The following is a 20,763-nucleotide window of genomic DNA, read 5'->3' as shown; positions in this document are numbered from 1 at the left end:
TGGTGGATTGTACACAACTGGCGTGCCGTCTGGGTTTAAAAATGGCTGACCTGTTAAAACAATAAGTCAGACAAGAGATTCAATTGCGCTGTTCACTCTACAAACCTAAAAAGCCAGAGAACAGACAGGCAGAGCACACGTCACAACCAGATTTAAGAAGAACAAACACCGTCAATCAATAAAACATGATATCAGCTATAAGATAAAAACATTTAAATATTACACTTTCTAAGCAAAACCTAAATGGTCATTCAATAGAGCAATATGAGCTACTACAGGGGGACAAAGGTCCAAAATATTGCTTGCTGCATAAAATAAATACTGTATATGTCAAATAAAACATGCAATTAAAACACTCTTAAATGGCAGAACAGTGAAAAGGTGTTTTCATATCATTTGTTTTCTTTATTTCCCCATTTCTCCGAGTTCAACTAAGCCTACGCAATACTGTTACTGCCACCAGCATCCCCCCTCCCAGGTGAATCAAATGCGGCAGTGCAGAAGCATTGCCCACCCCACAGCTACGGGTCACAAAGCAGCAGGGAATGCCCTCTGTGGCGTGCATCAGTCACAGTTTTGAGCAGGTCTGGAAGCACTCAGGCAAACTGGGTTCGCACTGAGCCCCCTGCATATCACTACTGATCATATAACCAAAACCCTTGACCCTGACAGTGCCAATTGCAATTTCAGTGCAGCAGTATAGTTGACTTACTACAAGATGTCAGGCACTCTCTGATTTCTTGTATTTCTGGCAGACGAACAGATTTTTTTTAATCTGTATTTGCAGCGTTTTTAAAAGGGATAAAACACGAGGAAATGCATTTGTATTACATGTATTTATTATTTTGCCCTTAAAAAGTACACGTCGTAAAACAAAGCCACCAAACTGGTGTCCTTCTGCTTTGACTGTCCTCAACAAGCAACTACAGACAGCAGAAAACCCGAATTAATCAAAATAGACATATATGGGGGGAAAAGGCATTAGTGATTAGCAACAGCAGAGCAACTGAAGCCATGTATTCATTAAAAAAAAACAAAAAAGGACTACCTCCATTTTTTATGTCAAATTTGTGACCATCTATTGAGATATAAATACAAAACCGAACCAGGAGAATCTAATGAGTGTGTACTTAGTTGGTGGTCTCTTTGTTGACAAGTCAGCAGGCCATGTAAAAGGAGAAAACAAGTTCATACGCCCTTTACCCAAATAATGATATAAAAAACATACATGAGCCCCACTTTACTGTATTCATACATGTGATGAAAGCCAGTGTCTATAGTGATACACTGTATTGTCAAAAGCTTGTGGACACCTCACCAGCCCCTATACAGGCGGTCCCTGGGTTACATACAAGATAGGGACTAAGTTGAATTTGTATGCAAGTCGGAACAGGTAAATTTTTTAAGTGTAACTCCAGCCAAGATTTTTTTTTTAGTTTTGGATAGCATATAAGGGGTCACATTTGTTTTGCTGTCTGTCCCTGTTGTTCAGAATATAATAAAAAAACTGTTTTTATTCAAAATGACACACCAAAAACAAGTTTTTTTCTATTTTTAATTTTATTTTTTAAAACTTTTTATTTTATTTGAATGCTGGGAGCCAGCCTGCTATTGGATATTTCAAATTGCTATAGCCAATAGCAGGCTGGCTATTGCATCTGCCCACTGCCTGCTGTCAATCAGCAGAGGAGGGGCCTGAAGGAGAAAGTTCTCCATCAGGTCATCCCATGCTGATTGACAGCAGGCAGTGGGCAGGTGCAATAGCCAGCTTGCTATTGGCTATTGCATTTTACTGCAGAAAACCCGAATTAATCAAAATAGACATATATGGGGGGAAAAGGCATTAGTGATTAGCAACAGCAGAGCAACTGAAGCCATGTATTCATTAAAAAAAAACAAAAAAGGACTACCTCCATTTTTTATGTCAAATTTGTGACCATCTATTGAGATATAAATACAAAACCGAACCAGGAGAATCTAATGAGTGTGTACTTAGTTGGTGGTCTCTTTGTTGACAAGTCAGCAGGCCATGTAAAAGGAGAAAACAAGTTCATACGCCCTTTACCCAAATAATGATATAAAAAACATACATGAGCCCCACTTTACTGTATTCATACATGTGATGAAAGCCAGTGTCTATAGTGATACACTGTATTGTCAAAAGCTTGTGGACACCTCACCAGCCCCTATACAGGCGGTCCCTGGGTTACATACAAGATAGGGACTAAGTTGAATTTGTATGCAAGTCGGAACAGGTAAATTTTTTAAGTGTAACTCCAGCCAAGATTTTTTTTTTAGTTTTGGATAGCATATAAGGGGTCACATTTGTTTTGCTGTCTGTCCCTGTTGTTCAGAATATAATAAAAAAACTGTTTTTATTCAAAATGACACACCAAAAACAAGTTTTTTTCTATTTTTAATTTTATTTTTTAAAACTTTTTATTTTATTTGAATGCTGGGAGCCAGCCTGCTATTGGATATTTCAAATTGCTATAGCCAATAGCAGGCTGGCTATTGCATCTGCCCACTGCCTGCTGTCAATCAGCAGAGGAGGGGCCTGAAGGAGAAAGTTCTCCATCAGGTCATCCCATGCTGATTGACAGCAGGCAGTGGGCAGGTGCAATAGCCAGCTTGCTATTGGCTATTGCATTTTACAATATCCAATAGCAGGCTGGGTATGGCTCCCAGCCTGCAGAAGAAGAGGAGACGGGGGCGGGGCAAAGGAGCTGTGTCCGGACCAGGGAAAAAGAAGATGGAGCGTGTGAAGGGGACGCTGGGACATCAGCGGAGGTACAGGGGGAGGGGGTGCAGCTAGGAATGCAGCGATCTGTGCCCCTGCTGCCTCCGCCAACACAGGCGCGGAGAGCAGCGGGGATTTGAAGGGACACATGCCGCTGCAAAACCGTGCGCAATAATAAGTTGCCCCATCCCTCCACCCCCTTTGTAACTATAACTGCACCCATTCTTCCTGGAAGGCTTTCCATGAGATTTTGGAGTGTGTCTGTGGGCGTTTGTGCCCATTCAGCCACAAGAGCATTTGTGAGGTCAGGTTGGATGATAAGACTTTGCTTGCAATCTGTTTCAATTCATCCTAAAGGGTGTTCCGTAGGGTTGAGTTCAGGGCTCTGTGCAGGCCATTGAGTTCCTCAACACCATATATCAAGCCATGTCTTTATGGACCTGACTGTGTCCAGGGTCACAGTCAGGCTGGAACAGAAGGACCTTCCCCAAACTGTTATCACAAGGTTGAAGGCCACAATTCTCTAAAATGTGTGCTGTTGCATTAATACCCTTTACTGGAAATACCTGAACCCAATTTTCGGGGTGTCCACATACCTTTGGCTATATACTGTACTTTGTCATGTACAAGTTAAAATAGTCTAAAAGGTGTGTTTCTAGGTCAAGGACGACAGGCAACTTCTTACACTTTATAGACGCTGTCAGGACAAAGCAACAGTGACTTTGCAAAAGGACCCCCCCAACCCACTGATACACACCTTGCCAGTGCTTCCCCATTACTCCTTCCTCTGTCACAACCAGCACTAACATCCCCAGTGTCCGGTTTTCTGTCGGAAGCTAAGGGGATCAATTGTGACACTCCTGTCACGTGACAGTGTTCAGACCCAACAATTGGCCCCCGCAGACCCCAGCACTGTCACATGGGGGAATGCAATACGCTTCCCCATACCTGAAATGCTGGGTATTGTAGCTGGCTGTGATGGAGGAACAAGTGGCGGGGAAGCGCTGGCATGGTATCAGTGTTTCGGGGGCATCCTTTTGCAAAGGCATTGTCGCTTTCCTATGAAGAGACACTTGAGGCAGAATCAAAGCTCAACTTGCAAAGGAATACATATTATAATTCAATGGGTGCCTGAAACCGGTCTTGCATTGAGCTTGAACGGAGCTCACACACCAAACAAAAGTAAAATCATAATCTCAGTGGGAGTACCTGCCCTGTAAACAGGCAAAGAGAATTTGGGCGCACAGGACAGGAGAGCTAAATGTGGATCCCACCAGTACAGTAATGTTCACTGCTAGTCCAAAACAACAGGCAGGGACACGAGGTCTGCAGAAATGTAGGTTTTGTAACCAACATAACCCCACGGCAGGGGTGCAACTATTGCAGGAGTATTTACGTACAAAGCTTCAGGCAATTTAAATAGCGCCTCAAAAATGCAAAGTCCTGTACGTTGCAAAGGCTAATTTTTAAAGAGAAAGAGAATTACTTCGCGGATGTTCTGGCCAAAGCGTCAAACCATCCTAGTCCCCCCTCCCTTCCCCACTATACCCCCCTCCCTCACTGTTACACTTCTTCTCTGATCTTTTTCTTTCCTGGTCTGCTCTGACCGCAATGGTGGGACCCCCACCGAAACCGTTTCCCCACCCTCCCCTACACAGATAGGTGATTGCTATGCCTCGTATGTTGTACTGTCATATGTTGATAGCGATGCCAATGTATACTCACTGTTTTTGCACGCTCACGATGTTCGTGATAGTGCTCTGTTTAACCGATACTATACTGAAAAATAAAAACGTTTTGAAAATAAAAAGAGAAAGAGAATTACTATTGTGTAGATGTGCTCGTCCAAAGGTAAGGGTTTGGTTTTTCTAACTGACTTAATCCTTGAATAAAAGGAAACCCAAATGCTGCTCTGCTCAAATGGTCTGCCTAATCACATGCAGCAAGGCTGTAAACTCAGTGGGAAGGTGGTTTCATCCGGGATAGAGCATCATAAGCAAGGTCAACAGAGTACTTGGAAGATCAGGGATCATGTGTGCACCACGGTCCTGTCCATGTGGTCTAAATTCCTAAACTTATCTCCATCTATGCTAAGAAAACCCTTTTCTTGACTTTTGATCGTTGGTGGTCAAATATCTGCAAACAAACCGTACAGCAAAAACATGACAGGTTGACATTAAACTGAACATTCATCTTACAGAGACAGAACATTTGTCACTTAACACTATATACACGCAACATGATAACAATGCCCTGGCAATAAGAGAGGCTTTAAAAGAGTACAAACCTGTTTGTGGGTTGATCAGAATACTGCCAGGAGGAATGCCTGTAGCTTCCAAGGGAAGCAAAAAGAAGCTAGTGCTAGATGGAGCCACTTGCCCACTCATGCCACCATCAAAGGAAAGAGAATTACTAGCGCTGACAGTCGGGTAGACGGCAGCTGTGCCATGTGAGGGTTGGTTTATAGCGGTTACTGGAAGAGGCTGCTGGGTGTGGGACAGAGAACCTGTGGACGACCCTACACTACTAGAAGACTCTGAACCTACAGGAAAGGAGCAATGAGAAAAATATATAGGTATTTTTTTTTTCCACCTACAGTTTTAAACAACATGCACAAAGACATAGGCATAGAAACGGATCCCCCTTGACAGTTAGGAGGGCTGCTTGACCCTCTGACAACCAAGGAGTGCAGAAATAAGAGACACATACAGCAAAACATGCAGAGTGTTAAAGAGCACCCATCGCCTGCAGAGCCTGACGGCAGCCATTTTGTTTAATGACAAAACTCTATAACACTTTAGGTTTTTAGTGTGTGCCTAACTATTGTGGTGCCGGTGGTATGCCTGTGCTAAGTTCAAAAGTAGTTTAGATGTATGCAGTTAGGTACCCCTAAATGTCACATGGTACAAAATGCTCATGTGGTCTATATTGTTCCAATATGAAGCAATACACACAAGAAAACTTCAATGAAAATAGAGATCCTGTCTTTTCTTCATGAGATTTAGGCTGTATAAGCTTTCTCTAAAAAGGGCATTTCCATCCATTAAAGACCCCTCTATGCAGGGATGTGGACTGGTATCAAACCCTAAAAGCTACAACTTGTCTTCTCAAGATGGATATCTGCAGTTCCCATTTTCATGGCACTGTAGTGCAGCCTTAAGGCCCAACCTGAGGCTGGGTAGATTCCCAAACCCCAATGGAATCCCTTTATTTGCATACGTACCTTTTTATGGCACGGTCTTCAGTATGGTCACTTGATATTCCAGGGTCCTCTTCTTGCAGTAGCGCTGGGTGACCCTCTATGCAGGGAATGGTGCCAATAAGACAGGAAATATTTTCTGCATTACCTGCGTGTGATGACGCACGGCCCAGGGGCTTATCTTTGCGAGTTAAATGTAGCTGGCCATTATTCAACCCAGGAGATGAGTTGCGATCAGGACGACGGGAGGATGTGAAAAGCAGCATGGATAGAGTATTACTTTTGGAGGAAGGTGGCGAGAAAACACAATTTGGAGGTGTGCAATAAGCCTTGTAAACCGAATTGGGTTGACCAGACTCCTGTTAAGCACTTTAAATAGTATACTGATGGATAGGGTCTTGTGCTTGGCAAGAACCCTCCAATTTATTACATGAAAGGGCCGCAATCAAATAAGAGACTTTGTTACTTATTATTGGAAATCCCTTTTAAAGGGATAAATATAAAGGCCAACTTGGCCAAAATTCAAGTGAAGCCATCTTCACTTGAATCATCCAATCATCTGCAAGCAAACGCCTGTTTTATTTAAAGTCCCCGACTGATTGGTTGGGCATTCTCTTCCCTTTGGTATTAAAGTTATTCTAGTACCACAGCAGTCAGGAAAAGGCCATTTTCAGAAGGGAAGGTCAATATTGGCAGCATGTAAGATTTCCGAGGCAATAAAGGTTTCATGTAAACCAAAAGTACAAAGAGCAATGATGTGGCATCACCCACAACAGCTGATCAAAAAGGACTCAATTTATATTGGCTGATCTGTGACTGATCGTTGGTTACAGCAATTCACTCTACACGCTGCTGTTCAAATCCATCTCTGACAAATAGTAATTCCAGCTTTGCGAGACCATCAAGGAGACAAATTATTTACTGCCCTCAGAGTGACTTTCCTGATGGGCTTTAATTTCTCTGCCCCCTCACCCAAAAGCCATTCAAAATCTATCACTTTCTTGCAGTCAGATTATTCCGATTATCCTACATTATGGAAATCTTTCTCCTGGAGAGTGTGAGGGTGTGAATATTCTGGTTGGCGTCCCTTCACCACTGAAGTACTAGAGAGATTTTACATTTCATCGCACGATTAAAAATTAACACTTGGCAGTAACTGCGTGGAAGGCAGAGGTTACTTCTGGGTGGAAACTCCCATCATGTAAAGCTAAACGGTGACCAAATTTAAAGCTAGAGCAAAGTACAAAATGGGGGCCTAGACAGGGTGCAGGCAGATGGATATTCCCAAGAACAGTGAAAGCAGCAATGTAGAAGCAGGCGCATGCAACATTAAGCACAGTCACAGCACTGCAAGCCAAAAAGAGTGCAAACAGGCAACGCATTGCTAAACTACGGTAATAACCCTGCAGACCCAGGGGATTTTTTTTCCCACGTACAGATCTGCATGAGAACTGAGGGTATGTCCTGCCTACCTACCTGCACCTACCTAATTATTTCTACCAAAAAGGAAATAAATAAATAATAAAAGCAAATAAAAAAGCCCTTTTAAAAAAAGATGGCAAAACCTGGGCCTGCAACAAAAGACTAAACGTGAACCCTGACATCTCAAAATGGCAGAAACCTATAGTCTCATGCATACCATTCATGCAGCTTCAAAAACCAACAACAGGATGTTAGTTGTTTGTTTGCAGGTGTTTGAGGGGACAGAAGTGTTTTTTTTTTTAAATATTCTAGGTCAGGATACATATGCAAAGGCCTTTCATACACCAAACTGTTAATGGAACTGGAAGGATAAGCAGTGGTAATAAGGCAGCATGGAAGACTAAAGAACCACAAATCATTTCCGGGGGAATCTATTATGTAAACTATCCTGAGGAAATTTTTATAAAATGGTATACATTGTAAAACAAAAAAGATTTATAGTCAATCAATCAGGGTGTGAGTGCAGTAATTCATAGGACATAGTCCAGTGATCCAACTTAAGTGACTGACATCCTATTGGTCACTCAGTTCCTGCACTTTGCATTGCTTAGTGGGATGAGCACAGTGGGGTTGCTGCCCTAAATAATGCAGTCATTACTCATCAAGGTCCAGAATTTATTTAACGTCTCCCCTTTTCTAATTTGCTAAGTGCACCGGTGCCCAGACTATGGATATTAAAATATTTATATCATTTTATCAAGCAATAAAAGAGCTTTAAAACAAGCCATCACTGACCTGTATAACTGCAGGCAGTGTGGAATAGTTCATACCCAAATATCAGAACAAAGACTGTAAAAACTTCTGAACAGCTAACAGCACTTGCCATTTATTTACATTGGAAGGTTGGCAGGCTGCCAAGTCACTGCTGCCAGGGCACGCAAAGTGAGAGGAGCAGCATTTTCGGCTGTGTTATCTTCGAAGGTAAAATTTCCCCCCAATGCCTGCAGCTACAGACCTCACAAGGGCTTGATTTAACCTCATTTACTGTTTGTTAGTTTTTTTAGGTTACTACTTTAGGGCCCATTCGCACCAGTGCGGCGTGGTAATGCATTCACACGTTAAGCCAAGTGTCAACGTGCATTAAAGGCAGTCCATTCCATTTCCGTCAGCGCACCACAATGCATATCCATCAGCAAAGTGTGATAGGATGCCCTTCAGCATGAATCTCTATCATACCCATTTAAATGAGCCCTCAATGCCCATAGTGTGAGCACAGTTTCACTTTAAATGCATTATGATTGAGAGTTTAAAAGCAGGATAATATTTCACTGTGTCCCAGCTGTACAACTAAGTTTCTCTGACCTGCTGCCTTCCTTTTAGATCTGCATTTGTGACGCAGTAACTCGAGTATTGTGTTTCATGCTACAGGAAAATGACAATAATAAAAAGCAAATACAGGGGTACCTCGGTTCACGAACAATTCGGTTTGCGAACAGGAAGTTCAGCAAAATTTTGCTTCCGTTCACGAACTCCGCATCGGGTGACGAACACAACCGCACCCATCTTCCCCGCTCTGACACATGGTCGTGGCTTCCTCTAGTCGAGTTAATTGCAGAAACGTCACCAGCACACCAAATCCTTATAGGATCAAAGTTCGTAGATTTTATTGCAAACTCATGTCAGTTACACAAGCGCTTTCGGGGCCACACAGGGTCCCTTCATCAGGCATAGCAATTCCTCTAGTCGAGATCGCGGTCTGATCACAGTTTGATTCGGTTCGCGACCAGTATCGTGGAACAAATTAAGTTCGTGAACGGAGGTACCACTGTAATTCTAAAAACTGTATTAGAGAAGTTTACAATTAAAATGCCATACAGTTGTCATTCAGTCCAATGGAGAGCAATATTAAGGACCGGGGGGTGATTTGAGTTTGGAGGAAAATCTGGTTGCAACAGGTTACGGAACTTTACTCAGATCCCCTTTTCGATCTAACTTTAGTCATACCCCCCTTTTCTAACCATATACTGTCCTTTTCCATCTAATTTTATTTATACCCCCATTTCCTATTGAACTTTAGTTCCATTGGCTCTTCATCATTGAACTGAAAATATATACCCAAGTGAATTTCACATATTCTGAATACACTTATTCCATGATAACATATAATGAAGGATCTCACGGAAAGAAAATGTCTAATGATGTTGGAGACAGTTCAGCGATTTAAATCCGTCAGCTCATTAACTTCGACTGCAGAGCTGAGCCTTGTCTGAGCTTAGCCGCACAGAGGACTAGTCGTCATAGATATCTACTCAGCTCTAGGGTTATCTGGGGCAGCATCTCTGCTAAGGACCGGTTATTCTAAGTCTGGCTGATCTCCAGTAAGGGCTGAAACTTCACAAAGCCCTCAGCAATTCCTTAGACGTTGACAACTTAATGAGCTGTGGTAGTGGGGGGCTGCAAGTCCACTTACAGCATCCTTTCGTGATGAAGTAAAAAGACTATAAAAAGTTCTAAATATCTGAGAAAATAAATATTTGGAATTTATCAAATTTACCTTTTTGGTATTTTTTTTAAATTACGGACATAGTTAAAGGTTCTACCTTGAGCTTATTTCCTCTTCCTCTAATATGTTTCCTGTGTTCTCCTGCAGCCCCTTTCATTTGCCAAAGCTGCTGGAAAAATACCCGGTACTGCCAAAATAATATAAATATACTCCCTGCATTTTTCCTCCCTACAGAATAGTCATCTCTGTGGATAACAGATATGGTTGGTTTGCCACACTAATGGACAAGCTCTGCACCCTTACATCCTCTGCAAAACCACTCTAAAGAAAATATGTGACCGATCCATAGAAATAGTACAGTAACTTCAAAACAAACTGGCCTAAAATAATCTGAAGTTTTGCAAAAAAACTGTGACGTGTGAAAAACACGGTGGGGGGTGTTCCGGGGCTTGAACTGTTCGCTTACTTGAGTTTTACTTCAACGACTCCCTGGAGAAACTCGTTGTGATTGCAATGATAATCATGCTATTTGTTAGATTAGATTACTTGGGCATAAGCAATCAATCTATTCTGCCATAAACTAAACCTATTCTATTTTCTTGCAATCTCCATACAAACAATGAAACTAAACTCTATTAAAGGAGTATTCCTGTAGCCCACCTACTTGCAGAGGCCCACAATTTGTACCCATTTAATGCCAATGCAGCTGAAAACCTCTCACTACGGGAGGCCTGAGAAGTATATCTTCAGAAATTAATTAGTATAGAGAGCAAGCACCAATCCCAGCATCTTAAGGGGGAGGGGGGAGGGATTTAATGCAAGGGTCCACTTTCTGTGGAGAACTCCTTTAAATCAGAATTTAAAAAAACATACCCTTGCAGTGGGACTACCCCTGCACTGCAAGGCTTAAGTGCTCATTTTGTCTAGGTGGCCTTATCCTCAGTGTCCCCGGGCTGCCCACAGCCTCTTCTCCCCTGAGATCTGGCAGTCTAAAGGTGCCCATACACCTTACGATTATCCAACGAAACTTTTCGTCCGATGATCGAAAAGTTGTACGATTTTCGTACGGCAGCCCCATCCTGCCCCGATGATCGCAAGATTAATTTAGCCGTAATTAACGAAAAGCACCTGGAAAAAAATGCGGTAATTGATTTGCTGTATTTTCGTTAACGCGCAAGTACAGTGTAGATCGTACGACTTTTGACGGACGGAAACGCCAGCAACCTTACGAAAATCGTACGATCTAGCAACGTTTTCAAACATGCTTGACCGTACGATTTGTACAGTAATGTCGGTCGGACACTGCAATGCACACATACGATTATCGGACGAAAAGTAAATCGCATACGAAAATCGTCCGATAATCGTAAGGTGTATGGGCACCTTAAGGATTGCCGACATCATCACGCCCAATGCATGTCTATTGACTTGCATTAGACATGAACACCTGAGAACATTGCACACCTGAAGTGGAGGAGGAGAGGAGTGAGTGCCAACTGTCATGGAACCGGGTATCAGGTGAGTATATCTGCATTATTTGAACCCCACTAGCCAAAATGAGCACTTAAAAGGAGAACTATGAGGTCAGAGCGGACGTGTGACAGTGGAACTGTCACACGTCGACTCTATTGATCGGGGAGTGAACACATAGTCGCTCGCACACTTCCTGGTCATCTCCCTGCAGAAAGAGGCGACTCTGTCACCGCTCCTCGCAGGGATTCCCCCCTCCTCTCTCCAGCGCTGAGTGGAGGAACGGATGGGGAGGAGGCGGGTACAGCTGGCTCTGCCTCTAGATAGGCAGAGCCCGCTGTCAATCAGCCAGCTAGGTGGATCTCGACAGTATTGCCGGGATCCGTCCCGGCTGCGGCGCTCTCAGTATATACCGAGCTATTGCCCGCTATATACTGAGCTTTGGGTCACGGGAGGAGGTTAGTATATGTCCTCCCGTGTCCGTAAAGAGAACTATGAGGAAAAACACTTACCCCATAGTTCTCTTTTAACCCTTGCAGTGTTGAGGTAGCCCCACTGTAAGGGTAAAGCGCAAGTTCTTCCTTAAATTCTGCCAGATCTTAATAATTTAATCCAGAACAGCACATAGGATCATTAAAAGGCCTTTGCACAGAACGTGATCTTTTATGTGTATAATATTAATATATGTATTTGCTATACAAGAAGGATAACAAAAAGGTATGGAGGGTGCTATGCAAGTCCTTGCAGCATATAGCTTCTTTTTAGAACTCTCCTAACCCTACATAGCCCGCCACAAGACCACAAATAAAAGGCGTGTTCAAGGCAAGCACACAAGGGGGAAAAAAAACAAAAACTCAAAAGCATACACCATAAAACAAGATAGACAAAATGCCATGGCAGCCGATTGCCTTTGCGCACACCGCTGATACCTGTTTTGGAAAGCCTGCCTGTGCTTTTGCTGCTTCCAGAGCTATCCCCTCGTGTCAAAACCGAAATCCCACTGAAGCTGCTAGCTTTGGTGACAGCGGGCTTCAGGTTTCTGATGGAGCTGTCAGAGTCGGTACTGCTCCACGGCCGCGGCTCATTGTACTTCAGGTCATTCTCAGTACTGCTGTAGAGGCTGTTTCCTGATCTACCTGAAGCGTCTTTATTGATCCTGAAATTTACACAACTGGACTGTAAAGATATATGGAAAAAAGAGATCGCAAGGAACAAGAAAGCGCAACACACATGCATGAGGACGAGGACGTTAAATGAGCCAATACCTAAATATCTGGCGTCTCTGCTGCGTAATATTAGACTCTTCCTCTTGGATTCTGTTGGGCATTTCAACAAAAACGGTTAATAGTTTGCAAGCAATACGCAGGAGAGTCATAAAAATGGACAACGCTCACACACACAATGCCACCTACCTCTTATCGGTGAGGTAATTCTCCTGAGAGCATAATGACTGATGGAAGGATTTAAAGGAAGAAGAATTACTCAAGATGTAATTGACTGCTGCGCACTAGGAAGGGTAAACAGTTCATTTAGATCAATTTAAATGAATAATTGAATAGAGGCTGCAGATACAGTAAACAATGTAGATGGTGTTTACACGGAGACAAAGTTCAGCATATGACAGATAGAACTAAACAATATGCACTGGAGAAAACAATGCAATATTATTACAAAGGTCACCCAGGGGTATCCAACATTGGGAGCTGGACCAAAACTTTGGTGTACTAATGCTGGCGTAAGCAAATTATTCTTTAAATGGCCACAGATTGTCTCCTGGATTTTTAACAGGGTCCCTGTGAATGTGTTAAACCTTTACAATATGGGCCGGATTCCCTTTTAAAGTGCGTTACTGCAACATATGGCAACACACAAAACTAGAAGCAGTCCGGTGTGATTCATTTTGAATGGCACCCGTGTGTCTTGGCAGCGTACCACCATGCATCCATGTGTGCTGTGGGGCTGGTTTGATCAAAAAAAAATTAAAAAAACAAACCTGTTAAATTGCGTTGCATTAGCAGCCTGAACGTAAAACCCCTCAACACTGAGAATCTGGCCTTACGGAGAGACTGCTCAGTGGTTTAGAGTCCTAAATACCTTCCAGAGAGATGAGGGATACTTGACGCCTGCAGACCTTAATCAGAGTGCTGCAATGTTACTGGGGAGAGTCTGCTATAGATACTCCTGGAACTGAACACGTTTACATCTTTCCCAACTCTGCCGATCTCAAATAAGGTCGGAGATTAGCAATTCTCAGCTCTTTTAACATTTTAAGCTTTTCCCTTACTTGAAGTATGTGTGGTTTAGCCCTGTAGAGCCAAAGCACATGTTTACTAAAAGAAGAGAGTCTCCATTCACACATACGTGCGTGAACGGGCAAAACATAAAATAGCAATACATTTTTATGGGGCTCGTTCACACCTGCGTGTTCGTATGCGCGCACAAAAACGTTGAACGTGGGAAAGTATGTGTGCAATTTTTTGGGCGATATCAGCAAATTCTGTCCTCCAAAAGACTATGATTGAAGCTGCAAAGATCTATTAACGTTTCGGCGTTTTTGTGTGTGTAAGACCATGGGTAAAAACGCGCTGAATTCCAAACGTGCAGGTGTGAATGGAGCCTTAAGCCTTGCAGTGGGGCTACCCCCACACTGCAAGGGTTAAGTGCTTGTTTTCATCCAGGGTCTAAAATAACAAAGATATACCTCGGTTGCTTGACTGGTCCCTGGAGCCTCTCGTCCCTGTCCCTCGGCATCCTCCCGTACAATACACTGTATAGGACGTAATAACGCACGGGTTCTTAGACTGCTGGAGGGGGGAGAGAGATCGCAGGGACCGGTCTAGCACCTAGGTAGAAGAGAGGTTCCAGTGAGTATATCTGTTATTTTAGACCCTAGACCAAAACGAGCACTTAACCCTTCCGGCACGGTGGTAGCCCCACTGCAAGGGTTGTGTTCTCCTTTAAGACAACAAAGATGTGCAAGACAAGACACAGAGCTCCTCCATCGCATAAAAACGTTTTAATAGACGAATAAAAAAATGGTATAAAAAAAAAAAGGTACTCACAAAGGACGAATAAAAACAGGCATAAAAGGGTCAGAACGAAAGGTGCATATCCAGCCGCTGTTCGTCTTCCCTGGTAGTGAAGTGGTTTACGCGTTTCAGAGGTCACGCCTCCTTCTTCAGAAACAATTGGGGGAACACTTTTATGCCTGTTTTTATTCGTCCTTTGCGAGTACCTTTATACCATTTTTTATTCGTCTATTAAAAAGTTTTTATGCGATGGAGGCGCTCTGTGTCTTGTAGTGCTGAGGTTGTTCTGAACCTGGTGAGAGCCGCCCCGTTATCGCCCTGCACTCCTGAACATCATTGAATAATACTCTCTTGAACCAAAATCTACTGGCGAGGTGTTTGATTCCGTCTACAACAAAGATGTACCAAAACCTAAGTTGGCTTGAACCTCAACAAACATCCACATTGTTATTACTTAAAGTCACAGAAAATGTTCTGCCTACTTCCTGGGCAAATATTCTCTCACGAGCTCGCTGGTACTCTTCTTCCCGTTCTTCTATCGATTTGCTTCTTCTGTCCTCTTTTAATCTCATCCTCATCTGCGCAGAGAAATAGATTAGACGTTCCAGACAACTAATCCAAACTTTAAGCAAGTGGCTGCGAAAATATGAAATCCCCACCTGATTATCATCTTTGTCTAAACTGGAGTTATCCCTCTTGAGAATGTAACGCTTCTGGAAATCCATGCTTTTTTCATCCTTGATGTGTTCCTCAAATTTCTGATCAGGGCTGAAAGATGATAAAGCACGAATAGTCTGTAAAACGTTCTAGGTTTCCATAAGCAAATAATTAGGATGTACTGGAGTACGGTCTACAAGGTGATGATAAGGGAAAAACCAAAAAACACAAACCTCCACCTTAAGGCCTCGTTCACACCTGACCGTCTTGTAGGGCGTTCTACGCTCGACGAACGCTCTACAAAACGGTCAAAAATATAAATTGCATTGTAGTCAATGGTCTCGTTCCCACCTAGGCGTATTTCCGCCCGTCCCTAACGCCCTACAAAACGGCCCACGCCTGAAAAGGTCCCGGGACTACTTTGGGCTGTTTTGTAGGGCGTTTTCCATTGGGATACAGCCAAGTAGCCTTTGGGGTCGCGCGACTTTACCGCAAATCGCGGTAAAAACCGCGTGACAGAGGCGCATATTACAATACGCCTAGGTGTGAATGGGGCCTTACTGCACTATACATACACACACACACACACACACTTGTGTTATTAAATCAAAGTGACGTTTTCATAATGACTCTGGAAATGAGAAAGCGGAATTGTATACGATTCATGGACAAAAACAAATAGCTGAATCTGTACAATATTCTGCCGTATGCATGAGAATAGAAACTACTGAAAAGGTCAGCAATGACAAGTGTGTGGTAGTGCTGGAGGGATAGAAAACGTTTGGTTGCTTGATTTGCACCCTATTGGGCGTAAGGCATGGGGATCATGCTAAAGTCCTAGAATGCTAGATTCTTAAAAAAATTATGTTGATATATATGGGGACCATGCTTTGATCCTAAGCAACTAAATTCCTGATTATAATTATAATGTAAGTAGGTATGGGGGCCATGCTAAGGTCCTAGGCTGCTAGATTCCTAACATTTATGGTGATATAAGAGGGCTATAAGGTATGATATAAGAGGGCTTCTAAATTCATAATGATAATTATGGTGGTGTATGGGGACCATGCTTAGGCCCTAGACTGCTAGATTCATGATAATTATGGTGATTTATGAGGACCATGCTAAAGTTCTAGGCTTCTACATTCCTGATGATATTTATGATGATATTTATGAAGATGATAGTGGCCCATGCCAAGGTCCTAGGCTTCTAGATTCCGGATAATTATGGTGATGTATAGGGACCATTCTAAGGTTCTATGCTTCTAGAGTCTGGATAATTATGCTGATGTATGGGTAAGATGTTAAGGTCATTAGGCTTCCAGATTCCTGATAATTATGATGTATAGGGCCCATGCTAAAGGTCCTAGGCTTTTGCTTCCTGATTATAATTATGGCGATATATGGGGACCATGCAAAGATCCCTAGGCTTCTAGATTCTCATAATTAGGGTGATGTATGGGGACCATATGCTAAGGTCTTAGGCTTCTAGATTCCTGATGATAATGATGTATGGGGACCATGCTAAGGTCTTAGGCTTCTAGATTCCTGATAATTATGATGATGTTGTGCATTAAACAATTTGTGCCTGTGTAGTGATAAGTTCTTGGTACGTTGAAGTCACACTGTAAAAACACAGGCGACACCTCCCCTCTGCTTGTAAAATGTGCACTGTGACTACGATGATTAACTTTATGTCAGCCCTGTGTATCTAGAAGTTTAAGACCTTAGCATGGTCCCCATACATCATCGGGAATCTAGAATCTTGGAATGGTCCCCATTCATCACCATAATTATCAGGAATCTAGAAGCCTAGGACCTTAGCATGGTCCCCATACATCATCATTATCATCAGGAATCTAGAAGCCTAGGGATCTTTGCATGGTACAACGCTGGCCATGTACCACTATCCTATCCAATAAAGACCTTAGACAAACCACAGAGATATACGACCATCAGTAATAGGCACTCGTTGCCAAACAACCCTACTTCCTGGATCAGCTTCACCGCCACCATGAATGTTTTGGGTGAAACGCCCAGTCCAATGAACAAGCTGACTCCAAAGCCTAAAATGTATTTCCACTTTTGCAGCCAAAGACCTATTTTATATTTCTCACATGTTTCTCATTTAAATAACTTTCTATCAAACTGCTGCTTGCACAATACATGCTCTATTCTGAAAGAAACATTGTTCTCAGTGCTGACTTATGCTCTGGAATGCAAGGGGGATGAGCAGATTAATGGTCACATAATGAACCCCGTCTGTACTGTGCTGGCAGATCTCATCAGTTGTAAACTAGACGTGAACAACTAGAAGCTGGCAAAGACCTGCTACATAGAGACATCTAAAAAGGTGAGAAATATTTTGTTGGGTATGCGGTGTCAATAGGGGCACAAAGAGAGGTTGTCCTAAATGTGACTGCAAAAGTGGAATCACACTTTAAACAGCCTTAAAGCATATTCTAATGAGGCTCTCGTGTGATTGGCTGCCCCCAGCGCCAAGCTCTCGCACACTCCTCTGCGACTCACATTCTTGTATTGCTTGTTTTGTTCACAATTACAGATTTTCCACTCTGATCCACGTTATGATCAAGACCAAAATATGCAGCGACTCTGTGCAGAAGCATCCTGTGATAGGAAGTCATCGGCGGGAACTTCTTCCGCTGTATTCTGCAACAATAAACCAAATTACATGCAGAAGCACAAATAGAATTTGTTTCCTTATAGCACAGCTAGAAGAACACAACTTTGTTGTCAGCTACAGCAAATACAACTGCCTATGAGGAGAAAAGGAGACTCCTACAGTATGCCGTGGTGACGCCATCGATCATCCCACACATGTACAAAGTACTAGAACTATATAAAAAGTGCACCTCTCGTGTAGAAGACTTGTGTAGATTCTACTAGGGGTGTCACCCGAGTCTGTCATGTAGGAAGAAGTTCTCCGATATTCTCACAGTGCGGATGCACCTCTGTAACCTCTGGCTTTCTAATACGAGCTGTTTGCGAGTACATTTTTCACAAGAGAGGAGCACTGCTTTTATGTTTGCTAGACTTAGACACCCTGACTGTCAAAAGTGCCGCCCACCTGTGAAAAGTCATAGTGTTTGTACCCCTATGGAGGATGAACTTTGACGCCATTAATATTGTTGATTTTTTTGTGATTGGATATATAAAAAGTGCATTCAACTTACTCATTGGTAGCAATGAAGTCTAATATATCCTGTTCTAGTTTCAGCAGCATCATTCTATCCCTAGGAAGAAAAGAAACGCATCACATTTCTTATTACAGCAAATACATCTCAGAACACTTTAATAACATGATAGGCTACAATCCTGAAAGCAGAAATGTATCCAAAAATAACAATCCAAATAAAAACAACATTTAAAAAAATAAGATACTAAAGCCAGCTATTGCTATAATATTCACAATCAATCCAGAGTACTTCATATGATGGTCAGCATTATTGAACCCATTTCACCTGGGCCCAGGTTGCCCTAAAATCAGCCCCAACCTGTGACTTGACAGTGAAAGGAGAAGCGGCACAGTGATATTCTCATCTCTTAGTCCCTCTGCTCTCCTGTCAGCCTTGTACTGCTTCTCCATCTAACACTCAAGCTCTTTATAGTCTTTTGCAGTCCCTGTACAGCATATAGGTGCAGCCATATCTGCAATACTTACCTGTTACACTGCTGATACCCGCTTTATTCAGGAACTCCACTGGCTGAAGAATCTTCTGCATCTGACACTTACAGGAATGTCAGAAGTCTGATCCCACTCCGCACAGTGTGGTCCCTTCCTGCAACCACAATGTCACCCAGAAATGTGCTGGATAATGAAGACGTTTCAGCCAGCGAAGCTCCTAAAGAGTGTTGTAGTACAATGGGAGGGGTAAGCATTATAGCTGAACTCCGGTCTTCCCTTCAGTCTTGCACAGTTGTACCGGCTCCTCTCCTGGACTGAAATGGCTTCCTCTGATTACTGAACACTGCGCCTCGTTTTCAGGCTGGAGAACATCCAGCATCACCTACCTCTACTCTCCATCAGCCTGACTGTCCTTTGCCTGCCCCTTTTATGCATTGGATTTCAGTTCTTTCCATCATGGAGGCTCAGTATCACATGTGGGTGTTGCCTAGGATGGTCTGTATGCAAGTGCAGTATGCCTGGAAACACCGACTGCTCCAGACTGACATCCACCCATTAGGTATTTTTGGATTTGTACAATTCCTCCTAAAAGTCAGGCAACTGCTTGGATCAGAGCTGAGGGCTTTTAAGAGAAGAATATAGGTAGGGTGCTGTGATAACAGAAAGCCATGTACAGCACTCTGCCCTCCCACCAGCCTGATTTGCCTGTATTGCACAGGAAAGCACAGAGACCCGGCGATTACCTCACTGAATCTTAAAAAAAAAAAAAAGAAGAAGAAGAAGAAGAAGAAGAAGAAGAAGATGCAATGGAAATAGAAAGGTTTTATTTAAAAATGTAATCAGCATGTTGGGGAGTTGTAAAGTAGGGACCAGGGATGGTGACAAACTCAGCAGATCAAGCTTTAAATATGGCACACTATGAAGCTCACAGTGTGCAGAGGAAGCATTTCAGTCAAGGAGAGGAGCCGGTACAACTGTGCAAGACTGAAGGGAAGGCCGGAGTTCAGATTCAAGGTTCCCGCTTTGGCTGACCGAGCCTAACAAGATTTATGTTACTTTGATTTTATCTATAGATTTCCGTAAAAACACAAAAGTGAAAAAAAAAGCAGCAACATATTTGCTGCAGAAGCCATCCCAGTGTTCCGCTTGCCTTCTCACTCGCTAATTCAATCCTAATCACCATTTAAATTAATATTAATTAGTTTGGTTAATGGCAGAGCAAGAACATCAATTATGAGAATCGTTCAGAGAGGCCGCTTCCTGCATGGATGAAACGCCTATCTGCCTCCAGCTTCTGCGTTTCATCCAACGGCCTCTGTACAATCACAAAAAAGGTTGTAGCTGATCCGGGGAGGGGGACATGGGGTAGACATTTGTGTCCACTGATATATTTGTATGCTAAATGTGACAGTCAAGGTATTTGCAAAACAAATGAACACACACAGTCCACCTCTGCAATACACACACACACACACACACACACACACACACACAGTCCACCTCTGCAATACACACACACAGTCCCCCTCTGCAATACACACACACAGTCCCCCTCTGCAATACACACACACAGTCCCCCTCTGCAATACACACACACAGTCCCCCTCTGCAATACACACACACAGTCCCCCTCTGCAATACACACACACAGTCCCCCTCTGCAATACACACACACAGTCCCCCTCTGCAATACACACACACAGTCCCCCTCTGCAATACACACACACAGTCCCCCTCTGCAATACACACACACAGTCCCCCTCTGCAATACACACACACAGTCCCCCTCTGCAATACACACACACAGTCCCCCTCTGCAATACACACACACAGTCCCCCTCTGCAATACACACACACAGTCCCCCTCTGCAATACACACACACAGTCCCCCTCTGCAATACACACACACAGTCCCCCTCTGCAATACACACACACAGTCCCCCTCTGCAATACACACACACAGTCCCCCTCTGCAATACACACACACAGTCCCCCTCTGCAATACACACACACAGTCCCCCTCTGCAATACACACACACAGTCCCCCTCTGCAATACACACACACAGTCCCCCTCTGAAATACACACACAGTCCACC

At 43.2% G+C, this 20,763-nt stretch overlaps 1 protein-coding gene across 1 annotated transcript in view; it reads right to left on the bottom strand.

The window, feature by feature from the left end:
• R3HDM1 (R3H domain containing 1) overlaps positions 1 to 20,763 on the bottom strand; it is a 78,896-nt gene that overhangs the window by 26,534 nt on the left and 31,599 nt on the right. The window contains exons 8-16 of the mRNA XM_018561797.1: positions 18,215 to 18,274; positions 17,550 to 17,690; positions 15,023 to 15,131; positions 14,846 to 14,941; positions 12,747 to 12,784; positions 12,600 to 12,650; positions 12,264 to 12,490; positions 5,028 to 5,282; positions 1 to 50 (exon numbers count right to left, since the gene is read on the bottom strand). Of these exons, the coding sequence (XP_018417299.1) occupies positions 1 to 50; positions 5,028 to 5,282; positions 12,264 to 12,490; positions 12,600 to 12,650; positions 12,747 to 12,784; positions 14,846 to 14,941; positions 15,023 to 15,131; positions 17,550 to 17,690; positions 18,215 to 18,274 (1,027 nt within the window). The remainder of the gene's footprint in view (positions 51 to 5,027; positions 5,283 to 12,263; positions 12,491 to 12,599; positions 12,651 to 12,746; positions 12,785 to 14,845; positions 14,942 to 15,022; positions 15,132 to 17,549; positions 17,691 to 18,214; positions 18,275 to 20,763) is intronic.

This window comes from Nanorana parkeri, unplaced genomic scaffold (genome assembly GCF_000935625.1).
Source record: "Nanorana parkeri isolate BGI_ZX_2015 unplaced genomic scaffold, ASM93562v1 scaffold545, whole genome shotgun sequence".
Lineage (NCBI taxonomy): Eukaryota > Metazoa > Chordata > Amphibia > Anura > Dicroglossidae > Nanorana > Nanorana parkeri.
Note: the sequence above shows the minus strand (reverse complement) of the source record. Positions and strands in the feature narration are given on the sequence as shown.